The 23,495-nt window shown below is 41.7% G+C and overlaps 1 protein-coding gene across 2 annotated transcripts; it reads right to left on the reverse strand.

Annotated features, from left to right (window-relative positions):
- Nucleotides 1-353: 353 nt before the first annotated feature.
- tut7 (terminal uridylyl transferase 7) lies at nt 354-22,631 on the reverse strand. 2 transcript variants are annotated; one of them, XM_080433853.1, is made up of 29 exons: nt 22,537-22,631; nt 20,666-21,086; nt 20,038-20,195; nt 19,796-19,912; nt 19,478-19,655; nt 17,751-17,839; nt 16,248-16,299; nt 15,722-15,791; nt 15,480-15,606; nt 14,803-14,925; nt 14,580-14,714; nt 11,789-11,966; nt 10,758-11,398; nt 10,420-10,570; nt 8,181-8,267; nt 7,784-7,884; nt 6,742-6,799; nt 6,395-6,498; nt 6,182-6,271; nt 5,699-5,812; nt 5,423-5,500; nt 4,419-4,596; nt 4,195-4,242; nt 3,586-3,677; nt 3,380-3,495; nt 3,083-3,258; nt 2,500-2,573; nt 1,725-1,788; nt 354-1,638 (listed from the first exon to the last, which is right to left on the reverse strand). In XM_080433853.1, the coding sequence occupies exons 2-29, from the start codon at nt 21,066-21,068 to the stop codon at nt 1,571-1,573; spliced, it is 3,870 nt and encodes a 1,289-aa protein (XP_080289979.1). In that variant the 5' UTR covers nt 21,069-21,086; nt 22,537-22,631; the 3' UTR covers nt 354-1,570. The 2 variants fall into 2 exon arrangements, with proteins under 2 accessions (XP_080289979.1, XP_080289980.1); XM_080433854.1 differs by lacking the exon at nt 22,537-22,631 and adding an exon at nt 22,435-22,521.
- Nucleotides 22,632-23,495: the final 864 nt, after the last annotated feature.

The following is a 23,495-nucleotide window of genomic DNA, read 5'->3' on the forward strand; positions in this document are numbered from 1 at the left end:
CCAATATTTACAAGCAACTTCACAGAAAAAAACTGCTCAAAGTCGCTTATAATAAGCAGACATGGCAACTATGCCACCAAGCGAATAAGCGGTGTGGATTGGTCTACAGTCCGAGTGACGGGTGTTACAGCCAATGAATTTACAGATAAACAGAACGTCAGCCATCCTCTATGAAGCCATCGCGTAGCCTGACCGTGACAATTGGGTTCCCACTAGAAATGTCTGATAAAATGTTGGTTCCACTTTCTGAGTGTGGTCAAATAAAAGTAGTCTTCGGATTATAATGTCACATATCATGTCCCCAAAATACACAATTAAATTTTAAATCAAGACAATGAAGACAAGAAAAAAAGTTCTTTTTTAAAATTTAATTGATGAGCAGGTCTTTCAGACAGATTACTAGCAGCAACACATTCAATATAGTATGGAGCCTCACTGTGCAGCAACTGATCTGAGGCACCGTGGCGGCCACAAAACACCTGCCAAATTCATTATTTTATTAGCCTGGGATCCAGACTGATTTGCTCCCAACTGATTTTTTTTCTCACTTCTCCGAGAAGCGAAGTAAGAAAACTAAAATCCAAACAGGAAATCAGTTTAGATTCCAGGCTATGGTTTTAGCTCCACAAAATTAATCCAAATGATCTCAAATTTAGCGGTCAGCAGTGTTTGCAAGCTTTTTCACAAACTGAAATACTTGATTACTTTAAATGAAAGTCAAATACAATTTTTTTTTTTTTTTAAATAACATAAATTGAGTGTGTAAATTTGAAGATAACACAGAGATAACCCAAGTTTAAATGGCTGTGTTCTTGTTGTACGAGTCAGTCATAGCAGCTCTAAGCATATACACAAACACACCAGGGTTTTTTTGAAAGTTGGGTGCTGAGGAAAGTGGAGGTCCACCATTCTTGGACGGACACGCATACGCAAAACACACACACGGGGCTGCATCTATAAAATCTACTTGTTTTAGGTTTATGATCTCAAAAACATAAAAATACAACCCTGAAATTACATTATATACAGGGCGAGTAGTACCCTGAAACACAGAAACTACAGCTGCTTTCCAGGCTGGAGGAGAGAGACGGGTTTATGGATGTCAGTGCACAGGACAATTAAAATGTCATTTAAACGAAATTCGATAAAAACAAAACACCCTGGCCATCAAAACTGGTAGGTAAACAAAGACATGAGGAGCATGCGTCATGGCTTGTCTTGTTAAAATAAAAAACAAAGCTTAAAAAGACTCCTCTGCAGAGGAGTAACTGTTTAAAAAAACAAAAACAAAATAAAATAAAAACATAAAAGGCCCTGCTTTGCTTCAAGTTAAGCCACTGGCAACCTGGCTTTGGCTTTTGTGGGTTCCAGCTGGCCATGCAGTCCAATTTATATTCTAGATTTTGGGGTAAAAGGATTTGGTTGGATTTAGTTGCCGTCTGGCCGATGGAGACACTAGAACGAGGTTTGATCATCTCTTCATTTGCACTAACTTCATACCCAAGGGTGGGAAACCCCAACCAGAGTATGAAGTAAGTGAAAAATGGCCGCTGTGTGAATATGGTTTTGTTTATTCCACCGGGCTCTTCCTATGACTTATGAGTCGTGGAGTCGAGGAGTGTCGGCTGGCTATACTGCCTGAAAAACACAAACACAGGTATCTATAATCTATAATCTAATGCTTTCATGATGTTTTGAATGGGAACAGACAGAAAATTACACACCTGCTTGTGGACTCAATATCACTGGTTGTTTTCGCTTCTTTTTGTCCTCCTGTATAGGTACTCCCTATAAAAAAATTATAGATTGAGAATATGTCTGAGCCTCTCTAAATACAGAATTTCCTTTAACATTACCTGCTTAAACATGAAACACTGAATCATGGGAACTAAAAACTTCTAGTAATTGTTTCAACATTTCCAAGAAGACACCCTAAAATACAGGCATAAGATGCCAGTGCTGCCATCTACAGGTTGAAATGTTTACACTGCTACACCTTCTTCCCATGCCTAAAACACATCAGAATCTACTTGGATAGAAATGCACAATTGTGCAGTGAATTGGCCTGCAGTTATTTCAATCTAATCTGAAGACATGGACAGTTTGTCAAGGTAAGGTTGTCTGAATGCACTGATCGGTTGACTGAATGCACTGACCATCTAAGTTGACAACAAAACTTGTCAGTACCCAAGAAAAATAAGTACAGTAGCTGGAATGATTAAGACAAGACAATATTAACATCAGGGTCGCCAATTGCCTAGTGGTGAAGGCGCATACCCGCCGCCACTATCGCAAAACTTTGTAGCTCGTCCACCGTACCTATAGGCTCTATCTAATTTAATTTCCGAGCCCGACAGCCTTTGCTGCGTGTCACTCCCTGTCTCTCTCACGCCGTTTCCTGCCTCTCTGCTGTGCTATCCAAATAAGGCAGAAAAGCCAAAAAAAATCTATTTAGATTCAGCCAAGATAATGAATAACTCATGAAGTTTGATATCACACCTGTTTCTCCTTTTCTCTCATGTTCTTCAGATGGTTTGATGAAGAGTTAGGAGAGGAGGAGAATGAAGAGTTTCCTACCAGACACAGGATAAACATAATTAAAAGCAACATATTTCCTCCCATGCTTTATGATGAGACCTTAGATAAAAACTAACCACAACTCCACCAACAGACTTGGATGAACGTTATGTTTTCACAACATAACATTTGCCAGTCTGTCTGTTAGCAAAATAACTCGAGAATGGGTAACTCACTTTTGGGTTAAAGGGTCAAGGTCACAATCAAGGTCAGACTAACAGTCACATGTAGTCATATATCCAAAACAAAGATACTTCAAATTTAACCAAATTTGGTGGGAATGATCACTTGGCTGCCTTGAAGAGATGATAACTTTTTGTTTGAACCGGACAAGGTCACAATAAAGAGCAACTAATTTATATCTCTGGTGGAAATGGCATAATAGGAGTCATGACAGTTGCAGTTTTGGTAGAGGTATGCACTGTATTGAGTGCAATCTTTCTATCTTTTCTTTTGGAAAGATACTGGGGGGGAAAAAATCAATTAATCATTATGTTGAATCTACCTGCAGGGCCTCTATACTGCACGCAGTCCTTCTTGATGTGGGCTTGAGACCCACACAGGAAACAGGAACGCTTCTCATCCGGTCTCCTCCAGCGCTCGCCCTTCTGCGCCATCTGCTCTTTGGCTCCATCTGCAGACTCCAGCCTATTGTTTTCAAAGTCCCTTCTCTGCCTGGACCTAGAACAATGTTTACACCAAACAAAAGATTGTACCCGACTCCAAAAGTGCTGGTGAGGTATGTTTGCCCTTACATAATTATTGTAATCATAATAAATACATTCACTTTGATAATACCTACTTTTTACGCATGGGGCAGTCTTTCATGAAGTGACCGATCTTTCCACAGATTCGGCAGCAGCGGTCATTAGGGGCCAGCTCTCCTTCAGTGAGAACCTCAGGATCGAAGAAATACTCCTGGGATGAATATATAGAAATGTCAGTGACATTGCTGCTTTTTAGACAGGTGTTCTACATCAATGTCTAGTTTTTATGATAAATACCAACCATCTGATGAGAGTATTCAGGGGGATAGACTTTGACTGGTGTCCCAAACACCCTTCTGCCATTGATGAAAGCCTTCATGATGAAGTTGGTCACTGTTTTGATGAAAATAAGAACAAAAAAAATGAGTAATCAGTAGGGATTGAATGTTAAAATGCATCGATGACGACGGTTTGAGGCATGTATGCATTGTTCTGTTCAATCAAATTAATTGGGGGTGGAAGCCTTGGGCCAATAGCCTAGTGAAACATTTCATTTGGCACGGATGAGTGTCGGGTGCAGCTGTGAGAAATGTGGAAATGACAAATGGACAAGACACAAGTACAGTCAGAGAGCGCAGGTATAGCCGTTTGCTGTATGGGAGCATTACTGATACCGATGTAGTATTACCCATGACGAAAGAAAAGTAGTGGATAAAACAATGATAATGTGCAAGCACTGTGCAACATGTATGGCTTGTGCTAGCGGCAACAGTAACATTATGTGTTACATTATGCAACCCCGTCGGCCGTAGAACATGCCTCCAACACGACAAAACATTCCAAGTAATCAGTGACACGTCACAAATAACTTCATGACATGTGAGAATAGCAGGGAAGGAACAAATCGTACTTCTCCTCGACAGGCCAGCACCCAGATTGTGATTCAGGTCAAATGGATCTGTAGTGAGCACAGAGGAGAGAGACAAAAGCATTACATGTTGCCAGACAAGGCACAATTGTAATTAATAAAGCACAATTATTTTCAGCCAAGAAACTATGCCAACAATCATCTATTGATTCCTGGGTTTTATCTGTGAATAATGGAGATGTTTTGCTGCAGCTACCCAGGCTGACCTTCAATGACAATGTACTTGGAGGTCCACTGTTTATTGAAGGTGGTGAGACAGGCTTTCTGTCGGGTGCACACAACATGCTCCTTGAAGTCAAAATCTTCAGTGTAGAAGCGGAGCATTCCGAGCCACAGCTCCCCCACCGATTCAGTGTTCGTTCCATACTGCGGCCACCGTTTAGGCTGTAGACGGAAGATGACAGGAAAAGGCCTAATTTATAATTTGTCATGTTTTGGTCACTCACCAAAAAGAACTAGTCTACAAGTTCACAGATTGTCATACAGCGACATAAATCAGACCAATACCATGTTCAAGACAGTACATTAGGCGGTCTGCAGCCAAATACAGACTCGATTTGACGCTTCCAAATGGCCTGTGATGCTTTCAGTGCATTCATTTCCCCCGTGAGATCAATAAAGGTCTGTCCGTCTCCATCTATCTAGTTTATTATGACACTTACGTGTACAGCTCGTTTATTTTGATCCATGTTCTGCAACTAAAACAAATGTAGTATACAGTATCTTCTAAGGCGGTCTGTCGCAGAGTTGCAGTAATGTTTTCAGTCCAGCGAACTAATGGCTTAGAACATTTTTTACCTGAGCCAAACTTACTTGCAGACCCCTGATCTACAGGCATACAGAAGCATGTTCTGAAGAGTGCACAAGAAATGGTGTACCATCAATTAAAAACTAAACTTTCCAACTGTGCAACACAATCTGCCTCAGATAGCTGGGTGATGTGAATTGTGCCATCATTGCGCATGTATGGACCAAATGTCATTTTGATATGATCATGCTTTCTCAAAATGTCATTTGAAGACATTTAGCCTCACTCACAGAAGCCATTTCCTTTTTTTTTCACATAAGCTATTTCTATGCTTGCCAGTTGCCACCTGACCAATTAAGCATGACCATTTTATTATGTCTGAATTTAACAGAATCACACTTCTGTCAACTTCTAACTTTTCTTGCATGTTGGACATACAGCAGAATGAGGAAAGAAACCCACCAGTGCTTCCAAATCATCAAAGAAATAGATGTTCCAACCATCAACCAGAACTTCTGGTTTCTTGCTTCCGTCATAAATCTGCAACAAAGTTCATAGAGAAAGATCATTTTCACCGAGTTAAGAGATCTAGGCTGTGTGTTTTCCACTTCCTGTCGATTTGATCCAATGAAACTGGTCAGATGACCAATGATATCCAATGAAATCGACAGGAAGTGGAAAACACACAGCCTAGGAATAGAGCCTAACCGATCATGTGCTCAGGTTTGGGTGCGTTACCTCCTGCAGTACAGGGATCACTGGTGGGTTTCTCTGCTGGAGGTAAAACAGGACCATGAGGGTGTAGGCGTAGGATGAGAGGCTTCCACGGGACGCATCTCCGATGTCACACATCTGGACAAATAATAATATTATTAGAGGTTTACACACATCTGAGAATGCAACATGAAGTATTAAAGTGATTCTAAACCTTTTTAATTTCAAAGACCCTCACTTTGATATGCATTAGGCCATGGAAGCCCATTGCTGTTCATTTAACAGTGGACAAAAATGGAAACAAACAGACCCTTACGGGTCCAACTGGTTCCATTTGTACACTTCCAGGAACCGAATGGACACTTATGGGTCTGTAACTCTAACGATCAATAATTTAGCTGGGGACTCCCTGAAACCCCTCAAGTAACCATGGACCCCATGTCAAGAACCACTATAGCAGTGCACACAAAGATGTCTGTTGTTGCCGTGTGCGTGTAGCGCGCTCACCTTGGCAAACACCTTCATGACATAGCAGAGGAACTTCACCCGCTTGTCGATGGCGGCGTACGATGCCAACAGATGTGTGTTGTGCAGGGCCTGAAAGTACAAATGTCACATCATGTGTCACGCAGGCATCCAGTGAGTGCATTAATAATGAGCGTTAAGCCTACAAACTGATTTCAGAACATAAAAAGGATGAGTTTGTTCTGAAGTCCTTACCAGGGTGTTGTAGAGGCTGATGTCTCCTTCCAGCCCTGTGTGGACATGGAAGAACTTCACAATGGGTACCTTGGCTGTAGTGATTGGCAGGATGTTCCTCAAACCTGGGGGGAGTAGAGACGTAAGGAAGTGTGGAAATGGTACTGTAATATTTCAGGCTTCCATCTTCAGTTATTAGTTTAATTGTATGGTGAAGAAACAAATGTCTTACAATTAAAATAAGCATTTGATTCTAATTATATCCTTTTGCTTTGATTCGAAGAATCAAGGTGAAAGAATACAATTAAACATTTTCAAAATACAACAGCACAGTGGCAAACATTCGAATAAATTCAGCAGCATGTAACCTGGGTGTTTCTTCAGTAATCTCGCCAGGCTCTCAATGATTCCAATGCAGTCCAGACCCTGAAAAATATAAATAAAATTTAATTGCACTTATTTAATGAAAAAGAATTCACACCAGCAATCAAATCTCTTACTATTAATAACACCTACCAGGGATACCAAAAACTCATGATACAATATGATAACAGGTCCATGATACAATATTTATTGCTATATTTAAAATAAACAAATAAAAGATATGTTCCGAATGTTATGACATGCTCAGAATAGGAATGCTATGGTGCATGTGATTAATGAGATGCACAACGCAATGCTTGTTCGAGGCTTTGTGCCACTTTATCTTGTGTCCCTTGGCTGGCAGCACTGTTTGACTAAAGATAAGTTAGCTACTAAGCTAAATGTTATGTGGATCAGCCACCAACAACGGTTTAGAAGTGGTAAATAACCAATCAGTGAGAGAGCAGCTGCTGTTCAAACTAAACAACACAATTTTCGCCTGTCACAGTATATCGTGTGCAGACATTTCCTTCTTTTCACTTGATTTTTGGGTTCCACACAGTGTTCAAATAACTGTGGGGATGTGCATATCCTACCTTTTTCCAGATGCTGTCACAGGCCCATGATAAAATTGAGACATTTTGTTATTGAGATAAGTTACATCCCTAACACCTACTGTACAAATAATTTTGTTTTAAACCCGACCCACTATGAGAGATATCCAGTTGTTTGAGTGTTGACCAGTTGTTTGAGTGTTGAATGTTTAATTAACCACAATGGAAGCAAGACTTTTGCCTTTTTGTGTCTCATCCTTTTGGCGTTTGTTAACTCGTACTGCTGTACTTTAAGAAATAGTCATTAAAATATGCAATCAAAAAGGAATGAATTAGACAAAGGTTTTTCCCCTTTGTAATGGTGTACATGAGAATCAGAAACCACACGTGGGTCGACCCACACATCACTACAAGCTATACACACACAAAGACAACACCCAGGATTTCACTCTGTGCATGAATGGATGAAACGCCAGTGATATATACTACTTACATCTGAGGTGGCTTGTCCCTCCATCACCATGCAGATATCCAGGTCACTCTGTCTAAAGCCAAAGCCATTCTTAGACGACCCAAACAACCGCAGCTTCGCTCCTGTCCACAAGATGACACAAAAATAATTATTTGACCCACTACATTCCCAGATGTAGACAATAACTGATGTCTGATAGAAAGAATGACACCCTTCGTAACGAGGACCTATTTGACTGAAGTTAACCTCACCTCAGTATTAGTTTTTAATCTCATAATGTTTTCAATTTCATACTATAAGTGGATATAATATCTTGGTGAATGAGCATGGTTGATAGAACAAAGCCAGTAAAAGCGTTTAATGCCAGTAAAAGATTTTAATTCAACAAGGACTCCTCTAATTAGCATGGGGCCTTTACCTGAAAACTGCCTTCTGACGAATTTCTCCACGTCTTGAAGGATGTACTCTCTCACGTCTATTTCCAGGGTGTCAGGGGCAAAGTCCTCTAGGGGAACACAAAGATCCACATTGGCCACAGTTACATGGACATCATGTATTCATTCAGAATGAACTCATTCCGAATAGAGGAATCCGTTCCACTCACCTGCATATGTTTACATGGGACCCGAATAAAAGTATTCCTCGTTTACATGACCAAAGCATTCATTCGGAATATAACTTTTGACATGCCAAAGTGGTTCCCGCCTACGCCCGGGCATGGACCAGGGGCCACTACCCAGAGCAGAGCTTCCCCTGGTGGGCATGGGAGGAGGCAATAGCCCCCTTGTGCCTCCGCGGTGGAGGTCTGTCGGTCGTAGGCAGGCCGGTAAGCAACGCACCGACTCCTGGCCAGGCAGCGTTGTATGCGGTGCAAGCCTGTGTTCCTTTGTTATCGCCGTTTTAATGCAAAAGTAGCAGATCTACAAGTTCAGACCAGTTTCTTTTTTTGTATTGGTACCAGACACGGTAAAACGTAGGCTAGCCTATACGATTTGTCACATTTCTCATGTAGGTACGAATCGCATTTGCACATGGACATTATAATAATAAATGGAGAGAGAGAGAGCAACACTACAGTCTATGAAACAAGGCACGCTCATTTATGGCAAAAGTACAAAAGTATTGGCATCAAAATATACTTAAGTAGAAAGTATAAGCTACTCATTATGCCGAGTGTCACGTTTTTCTTGTATTATTATGAAAAAGCTTTGAAACATGCTGTAACTCATTCACTGTGACTAAAACCCTCTTTCTGCGCCGCGTAGCGCACACGGGTTGAATGCGGGGTCTGTCGCCCTAAAACACAATCGCCCGCGGGTCAAAAATCCAGCGACCATGGAGCAGCCGTGGATGGCCCGCTCAAAAGGTGCGTGGGGCGGGGTGTTTTGGGACGACCGTTCCGGCTGCTCATGTAATGAATTGAAATAGAAAACTCATCTGTTTTCGCTGCAGCTGCGCCCTAATAATGTTGTTTTCATTTATTTTTGTTCACGTATGCTATTAAAATAATGCAGCTATTGCAGTATTGGGCCTTAACATGTGATTAAAATGTATATGTATTTGGCCCCTCATATATAAAATAATCCAAACAGAGAGGAGCGTTCGGAATAAAGTGTTTACATGGTCAATTCCAATTCAAACGGTCTATACCACACCTCCAAACCGAATGAAAATTCATTCGGGTCAGACTGGAATGGAATATTCTATTCCAATTGACGTGTTTACATGAGCATTTCTATTCTGAATGAATTCATCCATTCATTCATTCAAAATAGAAGTGTATTCATTCCGAATGAAACTGTCCATGTAACAGCAGCCATTGAGACAGGACCAAACACTTTTTTTGGGTCTCCTTTACCTGTAAAATGTCAGGTAAAAACATTTTGGTTTATAATAAAATAAAGCTGGGTTAGATTAGCAGTTGGTCTGCCCCATCCCTGTGCTCATAATATCCAATCCCTTTTGATAGATAAACAAGTTCAAGGTTTTCATTGAATGCATGGTGATCATGTACCGCATGTAATGTGTTCAGCTTGATGTACAGCAGGTTATCCAATAAATGTAAATAAATAAAAACAGTCCACACACTGCTCCCCTTAGTAGATTTAATAAATTATCACCAAGTGGTAATTGGTAGCAATTTATGAAATCTACTTTGGGAGCACGGTTCAGTGTGCAGCCTTAATATGTTATTCTGTCCAGCACTTGGGATTTGGGAGGCGGTGGTGTATCTCATTGTTGATGACAGCTTGACAGAAGGCTGCCTAAATAGGTGAAGTGGTTCACATTTTCCACAGGAGGATTTGAGTCTTTTTTTATATTGATTGCCAGACCCAAGCTGCTTGTATGTCTTGGCAAAGTCAGGAGCAATTGCCCTTTGGTTCTGTACATCATTTTGACTCATTTTGAGGATAGCAGCAATGACGATGGCTTAAAGTGTAGGGGCAATGACACAGCCCTGCTGTATCCAATGTCAACCATGAACGGTTCCGTTTCATCTCCACTGCCACCGAGAACTGTGACTGACACATCATCATGCAGCAGTCTCAGTATCCGGATGCATTTGTCTGGGCAGCCGATGATCTTTGCCAGATCGGCTGTCCAGACAAATACATCCGGATACTGAGACTCCTGCCATACAGAGAACATACTCTTACCGTAGCACTGCTCACACACAGCGTTGAGAGTTTTCAAGAACTTCGGTGTCATTAGAGGCAAGGGTTCCAGCTCAACTTTCTTGAAATCTTCTGGGCAGTCTTTCTTCAGATGGCCGTCATGTTTACACAAGCTGCACACAACCTGGTGGGACTAGGAGATAATAAAGACAGATTTACTTACACTTTACATGCAAGCATCGCTGCCAATTAGTTGAACCAACTGCATCTCTATTCATCTTCAAATGCACAAGTACCACCAAAGTATTAAGTTGGTTTTGCCTGGGTTTCTCAACATTTGTTCACACACACACACACACACACACATACGTCATATTTACCTTGCCTCGTGTAAACGCTTGCTTGGTGAACTCATAGCGCAGGCCGCTCGGTTTTTCATTCTTGACTTCGAGGCCCTCATCGCCCTCTACAGGTGGGTGTGACAGAATGATAGGAGCCAGCTCCCCCTCCTCCTCCTCATCGTCCATGGAAGCGGGCGTCTCCAAGTCGGGGCCCTCTTCGTCAGAGAGGAGCTCCTCCCCTGAGACTTCGTCCACTAGAAAGATCTCCTCATCCTCCGTGGTGAGGCTGTCTAGATGCTGTCGGCAGAATTCAGCATCATCATCCCCCTCTTCTTCTTCCTCCACGTCCTCATCCTCATCTTCAGAGAGGCTGTTTTTGCCAGAGTCTGCCTTTTCTTTTCCCCCCTCATCATCCGAGTCGCACTCTTCATGGACCTCCTCCTCTTCAATAATACAATCAGAGTCTTGAGGACCCTCTCCTTCAGGTTTAATTGTGGCCGCGTTCGTGCCTGCCTGGTGGACGGTCTCCTCTCTCAATGTCTTAGCCTTGTGGTTGGTAGCTGCCGTGTTGTGTGGCAGGGCAAAGTACTTGTACGTGGTTTTCAGGCAGTGCAGGAGATAGTCGAACATTTGCTGACTGTTAACCGTGCGAGCCACATTCCTCTTTACGGCAAACGGGTCTAAACGTAGACAGGCAGACATGAATTTAAAACATTGTCAGAGAGAATTCAGCACAGATGCAGGATTCGCCCTTTAAGATTCAATAGTCGGGGCCAGTATATTTAAGAGAGTCTAATAAATAGCTCTATATCCCGATATAGGGATAAACGACAAAACTAAAAAGCAGACAAAATCTTTGTGGGGTTCTGTTTACTAAAGAGCTGGAGAGACTCCTGTAAAACACACTTTATAACAATGTTTATTCGGAACAAAGCTTTTTTTCTTTTTACTAAAAACATAGCACTTTACACCCCCTTTAACAAGGTTAGTCCTGGAAGTTGTGATTGTGTGTCGATACCATTTATTCACAGAAGCTCAAAAAAGGTTGACATCTTTATCAAGCTCTTTACCTTCCACAGCAATGCGTTTCTTTGGCCAGTCCTTTGCCTCACGCGAGAGAACCACACTGGTGCGCACGCTCATCACATTGTCTGCCATGTTGAACTCCAACGAGTAGAAGCGAAGCATTTCTACCCACAGGAGGCCAACCTCTACAGAGGTGCAAGGCCTTTGGAACACCAGTGGAGCCTGTTTGGCAAGGGTTAGGATATATGTAAGGATAATGTAACAAGCACATGTAACTTCAGTGGCCAAAAACACTTTTGCGTGTGAATGAACACCAGTGGAGCCTGTTTGGCAAGGGTTAGGATATATGTAACAAGCAGCACTATGTAACTTCAGTGGCCAAAAACACTTTTGCGTGTGAATGAACACCAGTGGAGCCTGTTTGGCAAGGGTTAGGATATATGTAAGGATAATGTAACAAGCAGCACTATGTAACTTCAGTGGCCAAAAACTACATTTTCAAATATACTCATACTTGTTGAGCCTAAATAATGCAGTAATGAATTTGGGGATGAGATTTAGCACCATCTGCTGGACACACGTTTGCAAGTACCTAAAATGTATGCATGGATGGTATTCATTCAAATCTCACTTGAATTGGGCCAGCATTCATCACTTCTGGTTTTTGCCTACCCGTCTACAAATAGATTGGTCACCTAGGGCTGGGTGCGGTAACCGCAATACCGCCATACGGTATACCGTACCGCACGTCAGGTTCATTACCGCGATAATTTTTTTTTTTTATATTTTATATCATGATGATATGTCTATTCTAGCCTGCTGTGGTGTGACTGGTGTCGGCCGGGGTCGTGTCGGGGGCGGGGTTGGTCGGCTCTTTAACATTACCTTGTGGCAAAGGAAAGGACAGATATAAACGAGCAGATCTACAAGCTCAGCGACAGCCCAAAGTGTTGCACTTTTGCTGTAGAAAGATGAGATTTACAACCCCTGATAAGAGAGTGGAGGCACCCCGGGGGTCGACAGGAGTCAGAGCAGGGCCAGTCCATTATTATTAAACTGGGGGTTTGCTTTTATGCGTGTGCCTGATAATTAATTATTTCTTGGCTTTAGTATTACAGAAATTGTTAGATTGAATATATATATAGTCTACCCACACAACACAGACATATAAAAAGTAAGCATAAGCTGTTTGAATGTATATATATATATATATATATATATATATATATATATATATATATATATATATATATATATATATATATATATATACATACACATACACATATACATATACATATACATATATATGTGTGTGTGTATATATATATATATATATATATACTCAGATCCGTAGACCGACCCATCACCCGTGATTATTTCAAAATACGAACCAGACCCGCCCGTCAAATAAACGACCCGTTGTCCGCGAACGCGCATCTACGCAGCACACATGTGTCGTTGTTTACGTCATCACATAGTTTTAATTTGAAGGTTTAACAGGATGTTCAATGTGTTTTTGTGAGTTAACATAACTGACCAGCATGAGCATGCTCCATGCAGTTGTGCTGTGTTAAGTTACACAAGTTACGTTGTTTGGGCGGAAACAGTGCTCTCTGATTTTCACAATAAAATGATACCCGCCCGCGATCAGACAGACAGACAGACAGACAGACAGACAGATAGATATATAGCTTGGGTCGGAGTCACCAGTGTAATTTCACTCTCATATATATACCTCGTCGTACGATAGTGTCTTACATCACGTAACAAAAAGAGCAGATCTACAACCTCACCAAGCTTGTAGATCTGCTATTTCCGGCAGCCGAGACCAATCGATTGACGGCATTCACGGCACTGACGCAAAACATACGACGGTTTCATTTCTTTCATAAGTTTCATAACAAACGGGGATAGATTCCCTACTTTACTTAATCCTAATAGTTTTTATCCGAGATAGGGCTTTCCAATAATCTTTGACGGATTACGCTAACATCATGGTCATGGAATATAAAGTCGGCCACGCAGACTGGTTAACTACGAGAGATGAGAGAAAACATCATCCAGGTATTTCTCTCTTTTACTTGTAACTGAGTATTTTCATATTTCAGTATTGATACTTTTACTTAAGTACAAGATTTGAGTATTTTTTCCACCACTGCTTAAGAGCAAAACTTATTTTTGTTCGGCTTACTTCAGACAATGCAGCAGCATAGGTGATGATAATAATAATAATGACGACGGTGCAAAATCCACCGTCGGTAACGGCGCGGTAACGGCGCGGTAACGGTAACGACTCGGTAGCGGTAATGGCGCGGTAACGGTAACCCGCGGTTCTTTAAAATTGGCTGCGGTATTTTAAAAAAAATTCGCGCGCGCGCGAACGCTGCCGCCTCGTGAGGCGGTAAATACCGCCGTACCGTAACGGGGAGTAATTACCGCGGAAAATAAAAATCCATACCGCCCCAGCCCTATGGTCACCATGATCTTCTCAAAACACTTCTTCATAGTGGATGTCAATGCTACAGGCCTAAAATCATTGTTTAGCTTGGACATTTTTTTTTTAACGATCAAGTGTAATAAAGGTGAATAAGGCAACCACATATGTTCCTGGGAAGATGTGGTTCAAGAACAGAAGTTCTCCCTGAATGGATACACTCAAATTCATATATGTGAAAGGTTCATTTAAAAGGCCAGTAAGTTAACATAATGTGAATGTCTCATGGAACTAATATTGGTGTTAACGTGTCTATTGTCCAACATAAAACAATCAAGTAGAGCCAGGTACAACAAAAACAGGCTATGCCAGACTAGTTTTTTGCAGACAGAAATTACCTTTCCACTCTTATATGAATCCTCTACTGGCCGCGAACTTTCTTTGGATGTGGGGAAGTAAGTCCAGTGCACATATCCATCCACCAGGTGTGTGATATTGAAGTCGGTCAGCTTGCTGAGAGAAAACTCCTTTATCTGAGGATTATGCATTTTTTGTTGTTTAAGTCATGAATAATGTGATGGTTTAATTTAACGCAAGATAAAAGGGAGAAAACTTGCACACCTCATGATGGTTCAAGTAGGTGGGCAGGAGTGGCTCTTTTCGCTGCTGCAAGAAGTAGATGATCATCAGGGCGAAGACATATGTTGGCAGACCACCTTCCTCTGCTCGGTCCACCTCACAGAGCTGAGACAACATACACAACATGTTAAAACTTGTGCTGTGTTAATTTACACAGAAAATATAGCATGTGATTGCAATGTGTAACTTCAGCCTACACGCGCATGTGTGTATAAACATGCTCAAGTTAATTTGGTTGCTATGGACTACATTCAGTGGTTGCGAGGTGGCCAATATGGTGATAGTAGGAGGTTGATAGGGTGTTTAGTAGGTGGTTTCTTTATTAGGAGGTTACTAGAATGGAATTAATTGGCTTTACCAGTTTGTATATCTGGTCTAGAGCGAAGTAGCGGATACATTAATGGTCTGTGCTTGTGTGTGGAAATTAACTGGTCAAGTTTTGGAGTAGGCGAGCTATAGACCAATTGGCACTGGCTAATAACGGAATGGAATGGAAACTAGGCTTTCCACAGGTACTACAGAAAGTATGGTGATGTGGAACCACCCAAGTTAGGTTTATAAAGGTGTATTAGGTGGTTACTTAAACATGTGAAAATGAAACCATTGACAGGAGAATGCTGTGTTCTGATCACAGGATAACGGCTCTTTTAGAAACTCACCCGCGCCCAGTGTCTGAAGCCCAGGACCAGTGGAAGGAGGAGAGGCTCCTGATTGGCTATGGCAGACAAGTAGGCAGTTGTGTGACAGGCGTTGTCATTTCCCGCGCTTACTTTGCAGATCAGACCGCTGCAGGAACAACAACATGATCAGTTTCCCAAATTCTCCCATGGATGCAGTGCCAAGTCACAGGCAGTGATGAAATTAGCAGAGGTAGGTTCAAGAGCAAACAATGGAGACAAACCTCTTTTTGTCTTTGCAGATGACCACAGGCACCCTGGCATGAAAATCTGCTTCAAGGTCGACATAAACAGCTAAAAAAGAAAAAAACACATTTATAAAACATGCATCTACGAAAGCTTTGATCTTAGCTCATCAGGTAGTTATTTTGTTCACTGCTTTGATGATAATTCTTGACAAGGAGCATTGCTGATCAGCCAACTGACTATTTATTTGACCTTCAAATTCAACCTTAAGAGATGGCTTAAAGCCAACCAAATTTGTAATCATGGGTAAATATCAGCTCCATTTGTCAGTGGTGTCATTTCTCATACTTTACTGTAATTGTTCTGTCTCCTGTACTATGTCTACTTGTCTTGTATTGATATGTTGGTTTTTGTATGGATAGACTTTTTAACAGCCTGCTCAGGGACTACAGATGAAAATTAGCTTCTGGCTAACTCTGGCTCATTTACATGGACGTGAAAAAACTGACATGTTGATTAATGTGCACTGTCCCTGGTAAATGAATAAAGGATAAAGTGACTCACGGCACACAGTGAGGCTCTCCTGGACCTTCAACAAGACGTCAGGCTGATGCATCTGTGAATACATTCCATTTCAAAACCTTTATACAACACAGTATGAATGTGGTGGGCCCAGTTTAAGTGGTATAAAGTATAAATCATAACAAATAAGGAACAAAGCTGGCAATGTCAAAGATAATTGAACATACAGTACACACCATTGACCTAGACCTGCAACAGTGAATCTTTTATTGCGATTATTCTATCAATTACTTTATAGTGTTTATGTAAAAAAAACAAGACCAGGGCTACCTGGTTCTGCCAGACCCAGAATAAGTACTTTATAAGATCAGAGCACTACGTCACGGCTAAAGGCCCGTTCATAGTCCCTAGATGGGTCTAAAACGTGCGTCAGGGGGTGAGGGATTCCGTCCGTTCTTTACAGACGCATGCATAGTCGCTGACGTTAAATCCGTAGGAATTATAACGTTGGGCGTCGTACACCTATTAATCCACTAGATGGCAGCTGCGAGGTTTTAAATGTTGTGAAAAGTGTTGCCATGTCCGCTTATTATAAGCGACTTTGGGCTTATTTTTCTGTAAAGTTGCTTGTAAACAAACATTGGTGGTTGCGGTTTTATTTGGGCTTGTTTCTAAAGTGTAGTTGCTTATTTGGGCCAATTTTTATTTAAACCAGTGATTCTCAAATAGATATTGTAGATCTGCTATTTTCATGTGATGTGGCCTAGTCGATTATTTTGGGCTTGTTTTCATAGACCTGGTTGCTTATTTCTCTCACAAAACCTGGCAACAGCGCTAAAATGGACGCCAAAACAACGCAATAAAAGACACAAACTAGACAAAAACAATGGTTGTCTACAAAACGTGAGTTTCGACCCATACTGCACTGTGCTATATTATTTGTGTGTGTGTGTGTGTTTAGGGAATGGCTGGCTGGGTTCATTTTGTCACAGTAATTAAGTACATTTACTCAAGTACTTCCACCACCAACGTGGGTCTTTTTGTGGAGAGAGTGCCCAAGGAAAACTTTTTTTCCCTGATATACTGCCAACGGTTTCCACTGGTACTACAGCCAACGTACAAACGAACGTACGTCGGCCTGACGGTGAATGTTGATCGCACGGACGGAAATCCTGGAGCCGTAAGTGACGGAGGGGGAGACAAAAACGACAACGCAAGGAGCGCTGGCGCTGGTTACGTATCCTTACGTCCGACTATGAATGATACTTAAGCCGGACTTCTCATGACGTGTCAGCCTGTGTCTATGCCCATGTATGGACGAAAGGGGGACAGAATTTTATGGCTGAGAGTAAAGGGAAAAGGGGGCATGCCCATGTATGGCGAAAACAGGTACAAAGCCTCATGTAGGCCGACCCCTTGGGTCTGGCAACAAAAACAGTATATCAAGGAATTGGCGCAAAATTTTATACTTTTAAAAATACATTTCTTCAAAATTAGTTTGATTTACTGTTGCAGCCCTAATTGACCTGGCTCTGTACTACTCACGTGAGGGGGGTACTGAATGTCAATGTTGACATCAGAATCTTGAAAACCAAACTTGGTGCAGGATGACCCATAGAGCCGGAGATTTATCTCTGTAAATGGCAAAGAACAAGAGAGATCGAGAGTGAGGGGCCAAGAGTGAGAGAGGGGGAGGGAAGAGCAAGAGAATGTTCAAATCGGAATATCTATTCAAAATTAATTAGCGAATACATTAAGCCAGGGCGCTTGGCATCCAAAATTATTATCTCCACAGAGCCCAGTAATATCTTACATCTGTAATCCCCGTATCTCAAGAATCGTTCGACCGACCGACTTCAAATTCGCCACACGTGTTGCAGACGACCCACGGGAGTGCAGTGCCCGGTGTTGAGTCGGTCGGATAGGCGATTGTCCAGAACCACCAGAAAAGGCCGTGGCCCAAAAGAGCAAATTGATTGCCATGGCAACAACCCCTGCCTAAGCTTGATCTGGCAAATTCCCCACATCTGCCATTTGATTACTTACTACTTTAAACAGTCAGTTTGCACTCTTCAGACATTCTCCAGACGTTTGTTTACCACTGCACAACTTTCAAGAACCGTCGATCCCCCCTATATGCCCATATACTGATAACAGGGATCTCCATATATGGATATGGACAGACAGAGATTTCCATATATGGGCATAAAAGGGACACAGACAGACGTTTACAACAGGTACTCTGACTATGGGTGTGATGGGCATTGGATAACAGTGTGGGGCATGCATTCCCCATTTGCATCATTCCCAACTTTCATCGTTACCGAGTAGGTCGGTGCCCAACGGGCGCCTGTCTAGTGGTAAATGCAGGTAAGTTGCGTCTCAAGAGCTGATCACATCGAACACGAAGCAGCAGGGCTGTCTTGTCTGTGTAAAACAAGCAAATGCCAACTCGTTAAAGTTGCATTGCAGCTGATAAACTATGCCTGATGATGTCTAAGGAAACTAAAGAAAGTCATCGAGAGTGAAAATTGTTGGGTGTCGTTTATAATCTATGCATACCATTAAAAAAAACTACTAACATTGTTCGTACGAGTACGTTTTGTGACTTACAACAAATCACAAACCATTGTGAGCTTGTAGATCTACCAGTCTCGTCAAATATTAGCTCCAGAATAGAACACGGGCCAATGAGAGCGTACAGATCTGCCTTATATTAGCTCCAGAATAGAGATGCTAGGGTTCAAGTGGTTAACACACGAGTGAAGCCCTGTGTGCATGTGACATTGCTGTGCAATGATTATAATATTTCAAACTGAAGTATTCAAATACTGTATGTTTGAAAACCAACCTGTCAAACAAGTATCAGAATATTTGGGGCCAGCCCTACACGTTCCGCACATTAACTCATTCAGTGCCTGACTTATTTCTGGCAGTTTGGCTGGAGTGCCAGAGCCAAAATTCATTGTAAAAAAAAAGTGCTTAGGAGCCGAGATACAGCATTTTTCAGTAAGAAGTTAAACAAGAAGTGAATGGAGCAGAACATTTTCAAATCATGATATCTTGGGTTCTGAAAAAATAAATCAATTTATTTTTCTACGTCTTAGACGTCCAGTGGCACTGAATGAGTTAAGATACAATACAATGCTCTTTAAATTGCACAAATGAAAAAAAGATAATGGCAAAGTACTAAAATAGAATGAATATAACAGACAAATAAACATACGCAAGGGGAAAAAATAGGGAATATAAATACTTTTTAGGCAGCTTACCAGGCATGACAGACTGGAGCAGCTCTTGCATGATGGACACGATGCTCTCCCTCTTCTCTACGTCCTGGTCACTCAGGCCTTGCTCCCTGGCGACTGTCTCTAAGGTAGCACTCACTGCACTTATCTGCTCCTGCCCAGGGGGCAGGATTTCAGTCAGCATTACCTGCTCTCGCCTCTCCTAGGAACACACGAACACACACACAAGGTTTATATGTATAAAGGCTACGACTACACAGTTACTGCAGAGTCAGAATACTGTAGTAGCGGTAGTGAATTTCAAACTCTACAGTGACAAGCGTTAATAAAATAAAATCTCACCCTTGCTCTCCTCTTGTGCCACTTGTCTTTGACGTGACGCTGGGCATAAGGGATCGTGTCCAGCAGCATGTCACACAGACAGCAGGTGTACACAGCACTGGGTCTGCTGCGGGCGCGCTAAAGTGATATGAGAGAGGAGAATGTACTGTATACATAAGACAGTGGCCAGTTCCCAACAACTTGGGAGACTTGACTGCGAGCCCACGTAGCTCTCCGCTAGTAACTCTAGTGAGCGTGCTCACCTTTTTCAGGCGAAAGACTTCATCTCGGATAAGCTGCTCCTCTGCCTGTTGCAGGGCCAAGAGTTCTTTGGCCGAGAGCTGCGATTCGTCAATCACTGGACCCCTGTCTTCATCCCCAAAAGCCCTCCTTCGGTCTCCTCGGTTCCTTCGTCTTCCTCCTGGAGGGGCAAGAACAAATAAGATTGGATTGGCCCTGTATCCATGGAAGAGACATTCTAAAAAATCTAATCCTTAGAACATGCAGACTGTGGATCAAGTTGATCCGATCAACATAATATTTGAGTAATTATATACCAGTGCTTAGGGCTGTCACGATAACAACATTTTACATGAGGATTAATTGTCACTCAAATAATTGCGATTAATGATTTAATAACCTATTAACCGAAATATACAAAGAAATTACTGACCTATTTAATAACTTCATACGTGATGCGACGCATTGCGTGCTTGTAGATCTGCCATTTCCACTATTTTTTAAAATGTTTTTCAACACGGAAACGATTATGACAAAATAATTGCAATTATCTCAAATAATTGCAATTAGACGAATATGTAATAATTGTGACAGGCCTACCAGCGCTCAGAAATAAAAGTGTGCACATTCTTTCCCCGTTGATTTCCTCACCTGAGCCGTGAGCAGTGCCATCAGCAAAGTCCCTCTTGCCCTGTTCCCGGTCCTCCCTCTGGTCCTCTCCAAGTGAGTTCTTCTTCCAGTGCTGCGAACGCTCTCTCCAGTTCTCCTCTCGGTTGTTCTCGGCACCAGGGAACCGCTGGAAGCCATCCCTCTGTAAGGGACTGTGTCCACCCCTGAACCCCCCAGGAGAGCTACTCAGGGGGCCATGGCCCCCCTTCTTAGGGCTGGCATGGTAAGGCCTGCCCTGGTTCCTCTTGGTTTGGTGACTTCCCTCGTTTTTGGGGCTGAATCCCTGTCCCGGGTCCTGCATCCTCCAGGCTTCCGTCTCATCTGCCACAATGCCCCTCACCCGACCTCCTGCCTTGGCATAGCGAGGCCTTCCTGACTCTTCCATGGTGGGCTTACACTAAAACTGTGGGATGAAGTGAGTCATGTTCAGTTACAGATGGTGCACATCCAAACATCGACGGGTGCAGGTCAGGATCAAACTAAATAAACTGAACAAAAAAAAAAAAAGTCTGCACACCGTCTTGATGCTCCCAACATAATTCAACTAATAGTGGTGGTAAAGAAACACAACAACGTTTCGGACAATGCGGCCTTCGTCAGGTCATAATTTTTTTGACCACTCCATTCATTAAATTATGTTGAGAGCATCCAGACCTTTTTTTTTTGTTGACAGTTACAGATGGTGCCATTTACTCAGCAATATAATGTTACACATCAGAAACCTCCTGGTCATAAATGTTGGCTCAAAGTCTGACAAGATCATCTTGTCAGACGCCCAACACAACCTATGTGTTGGGTGGCAGTCATAAAAGAATGACAGGATCTTTTGAGGGACAATATCTGCAGATGAGGATGAAATGAAACCTACCAATTAGTAGGTTTCATTTCATCCTTTTGTTTACATATTAGTCACAGAAAGTATTAAGTAATGTCAATCAATCCCCCTGTATGATTTCTTAAACTCCTGGAAAGCTAGTTAAGTAGTTAGCAACTGTGAGGCTATGTGTTGATTTTTACTCATTAAAACAGACCTGTTCTTTGCAATGCCTGCGTAGTGTAATGGTATGCAGTGGTGGGAAAAAAAATCACAAATGTTTTACTTAAGTAGAAGTATCAATACTGCAGAAGTAGAAATACTCTGTTACAAGTAAAAGTCCGGAATTCAACATTTACTTGAGTAAAAATACAAAAGTATTGGTATCAAAATGAAAGTACTCATTTAGCAGAATGTCCCATTTCACAGGTTTTTAAATGTATAAAAGTTCTTGCGGACGTGGTTAATGCATGTTTTGTAATAATCATCAAAATCTGCAAAGTAACCAGTAACTAAAGTTTTCAAATAATTGTAGTGGAGTAAAAGTACAATAGTTGCCTCTGAGATGTAGTGGAGTAGAAGTAAAAGTAATGAATATTGCAAATACTCCAGTAAAGTAAAAGCACCTCAAAATTGGACTTAATTACAGTACTTGAGTACATACATGTACTTAGTTACTTTCCACCACTGATGGTATGTACCACATTTACTCAAAACACATTAAATGTACAATATAGAGTGGGAAGACTATAGCGTGCTAAAAGTGTAACTGACTTTTAACGTTACTTCCATTTACCAGCCAGTGACAGCTGATCGGTCAGGCTTTCTCGAGAACAGAAAATAACAGTAACGTTAGCATTACTCATATTATTATAACAATGTAAAGTTAGGCCCAGTTAGCCAGCTAGCAAGCGAGCTAGCTTGGTTGTTAGCTTACGTTAGAAATCAAAAGATCTTCTCTCTTGACGTAAACAGAATTAAAAAAACTACCCGTGAAAATGACTTTGAAGTTACAGGTTAAATAACCTCAGTCAAATACCTGGTGTCTTTATATGGACTGCATAGTGGAACAACCTGCAGCCTCTCTGTGATGTTTGTTACTTGAGTTTTAAGAGGAGGAGGGACCACTGTGCTGTTATAAGGCCTGCGAGCAGTGTTGCCACGTTTTTGCGCGAGAAATAAGCAACCAGGCCCAGGAAAACAAGACCAAAAGAAGCAGCAACCATATCGGCTATTTTCGAAAAAAATCTTGGTGAAAAAAGTGACAAATTAGAAATATTTTTGAAACATTTTAACGACACAAATCTGGTACGAGGGTCCCTGGCAAAATATATTTTCAGATGGGGGTCCGTGGACAAATACCTTGACCTTGACATGAAAATGTTTGAGAACAACGGGTTTAAACAACATTAGGAAACAAGCACAAAATAAGAAACTATACTTTAAAAACAAGTCCAAACGCAACGCGCAACTGCCAATATTTACAAGCAACTTTACAGAAAAATAAGCCCAAAGTCGCTTATAATAAGCCGACATGGCAACCCTGCCTGTGAGTGACGTCACCTAAAGCTAGTTCTAAAAAGCATCAAGTCAGACATATTTAATAACAATATACTTCCGGTAAGTAGACTTCAAAGTAAAGGTAAGGTATCATGATAGCTCCAAGTTGAAGGTGACACAGCTGTTTCTTTTCTCCATATGGGTAACTGGAATCCCTCAGGGCTCAATACTAGACAGTGTCTTTTCTGTTTTGTGTTATTGTGGGGAAAGCTTTTGCAGAAAATAGCAGATCGACAAGCTCACAATGCGACGCAACAGCTTGTCGATCTGCTATTTTCAGTGAAAGCATTCCCCACAATACGGATGCTGGTGTTTAAGTGGTTATGAGCATCCCTATTCTGGGCATGTCATGATAGCATATGAAAGTTAGGCGAAAAGAGCAGCAATACAAGCTTACAAGAAAGTAGGCTAATGCAGTGGTTCTCAACCCCTGGGTCT

This window comes from Gymnoscopelus braueri (genome assembly GCF_963280865.1).
Source record: "Gymnoscopelus braueri genome assembly, chromosome: 7".
NCBI lineage: Eukaryota > Metazoa > Chordata > Actinopteri > Myctophiformes > Myctophidae > Gymnoscopelus > Gymnoscopelus braueri.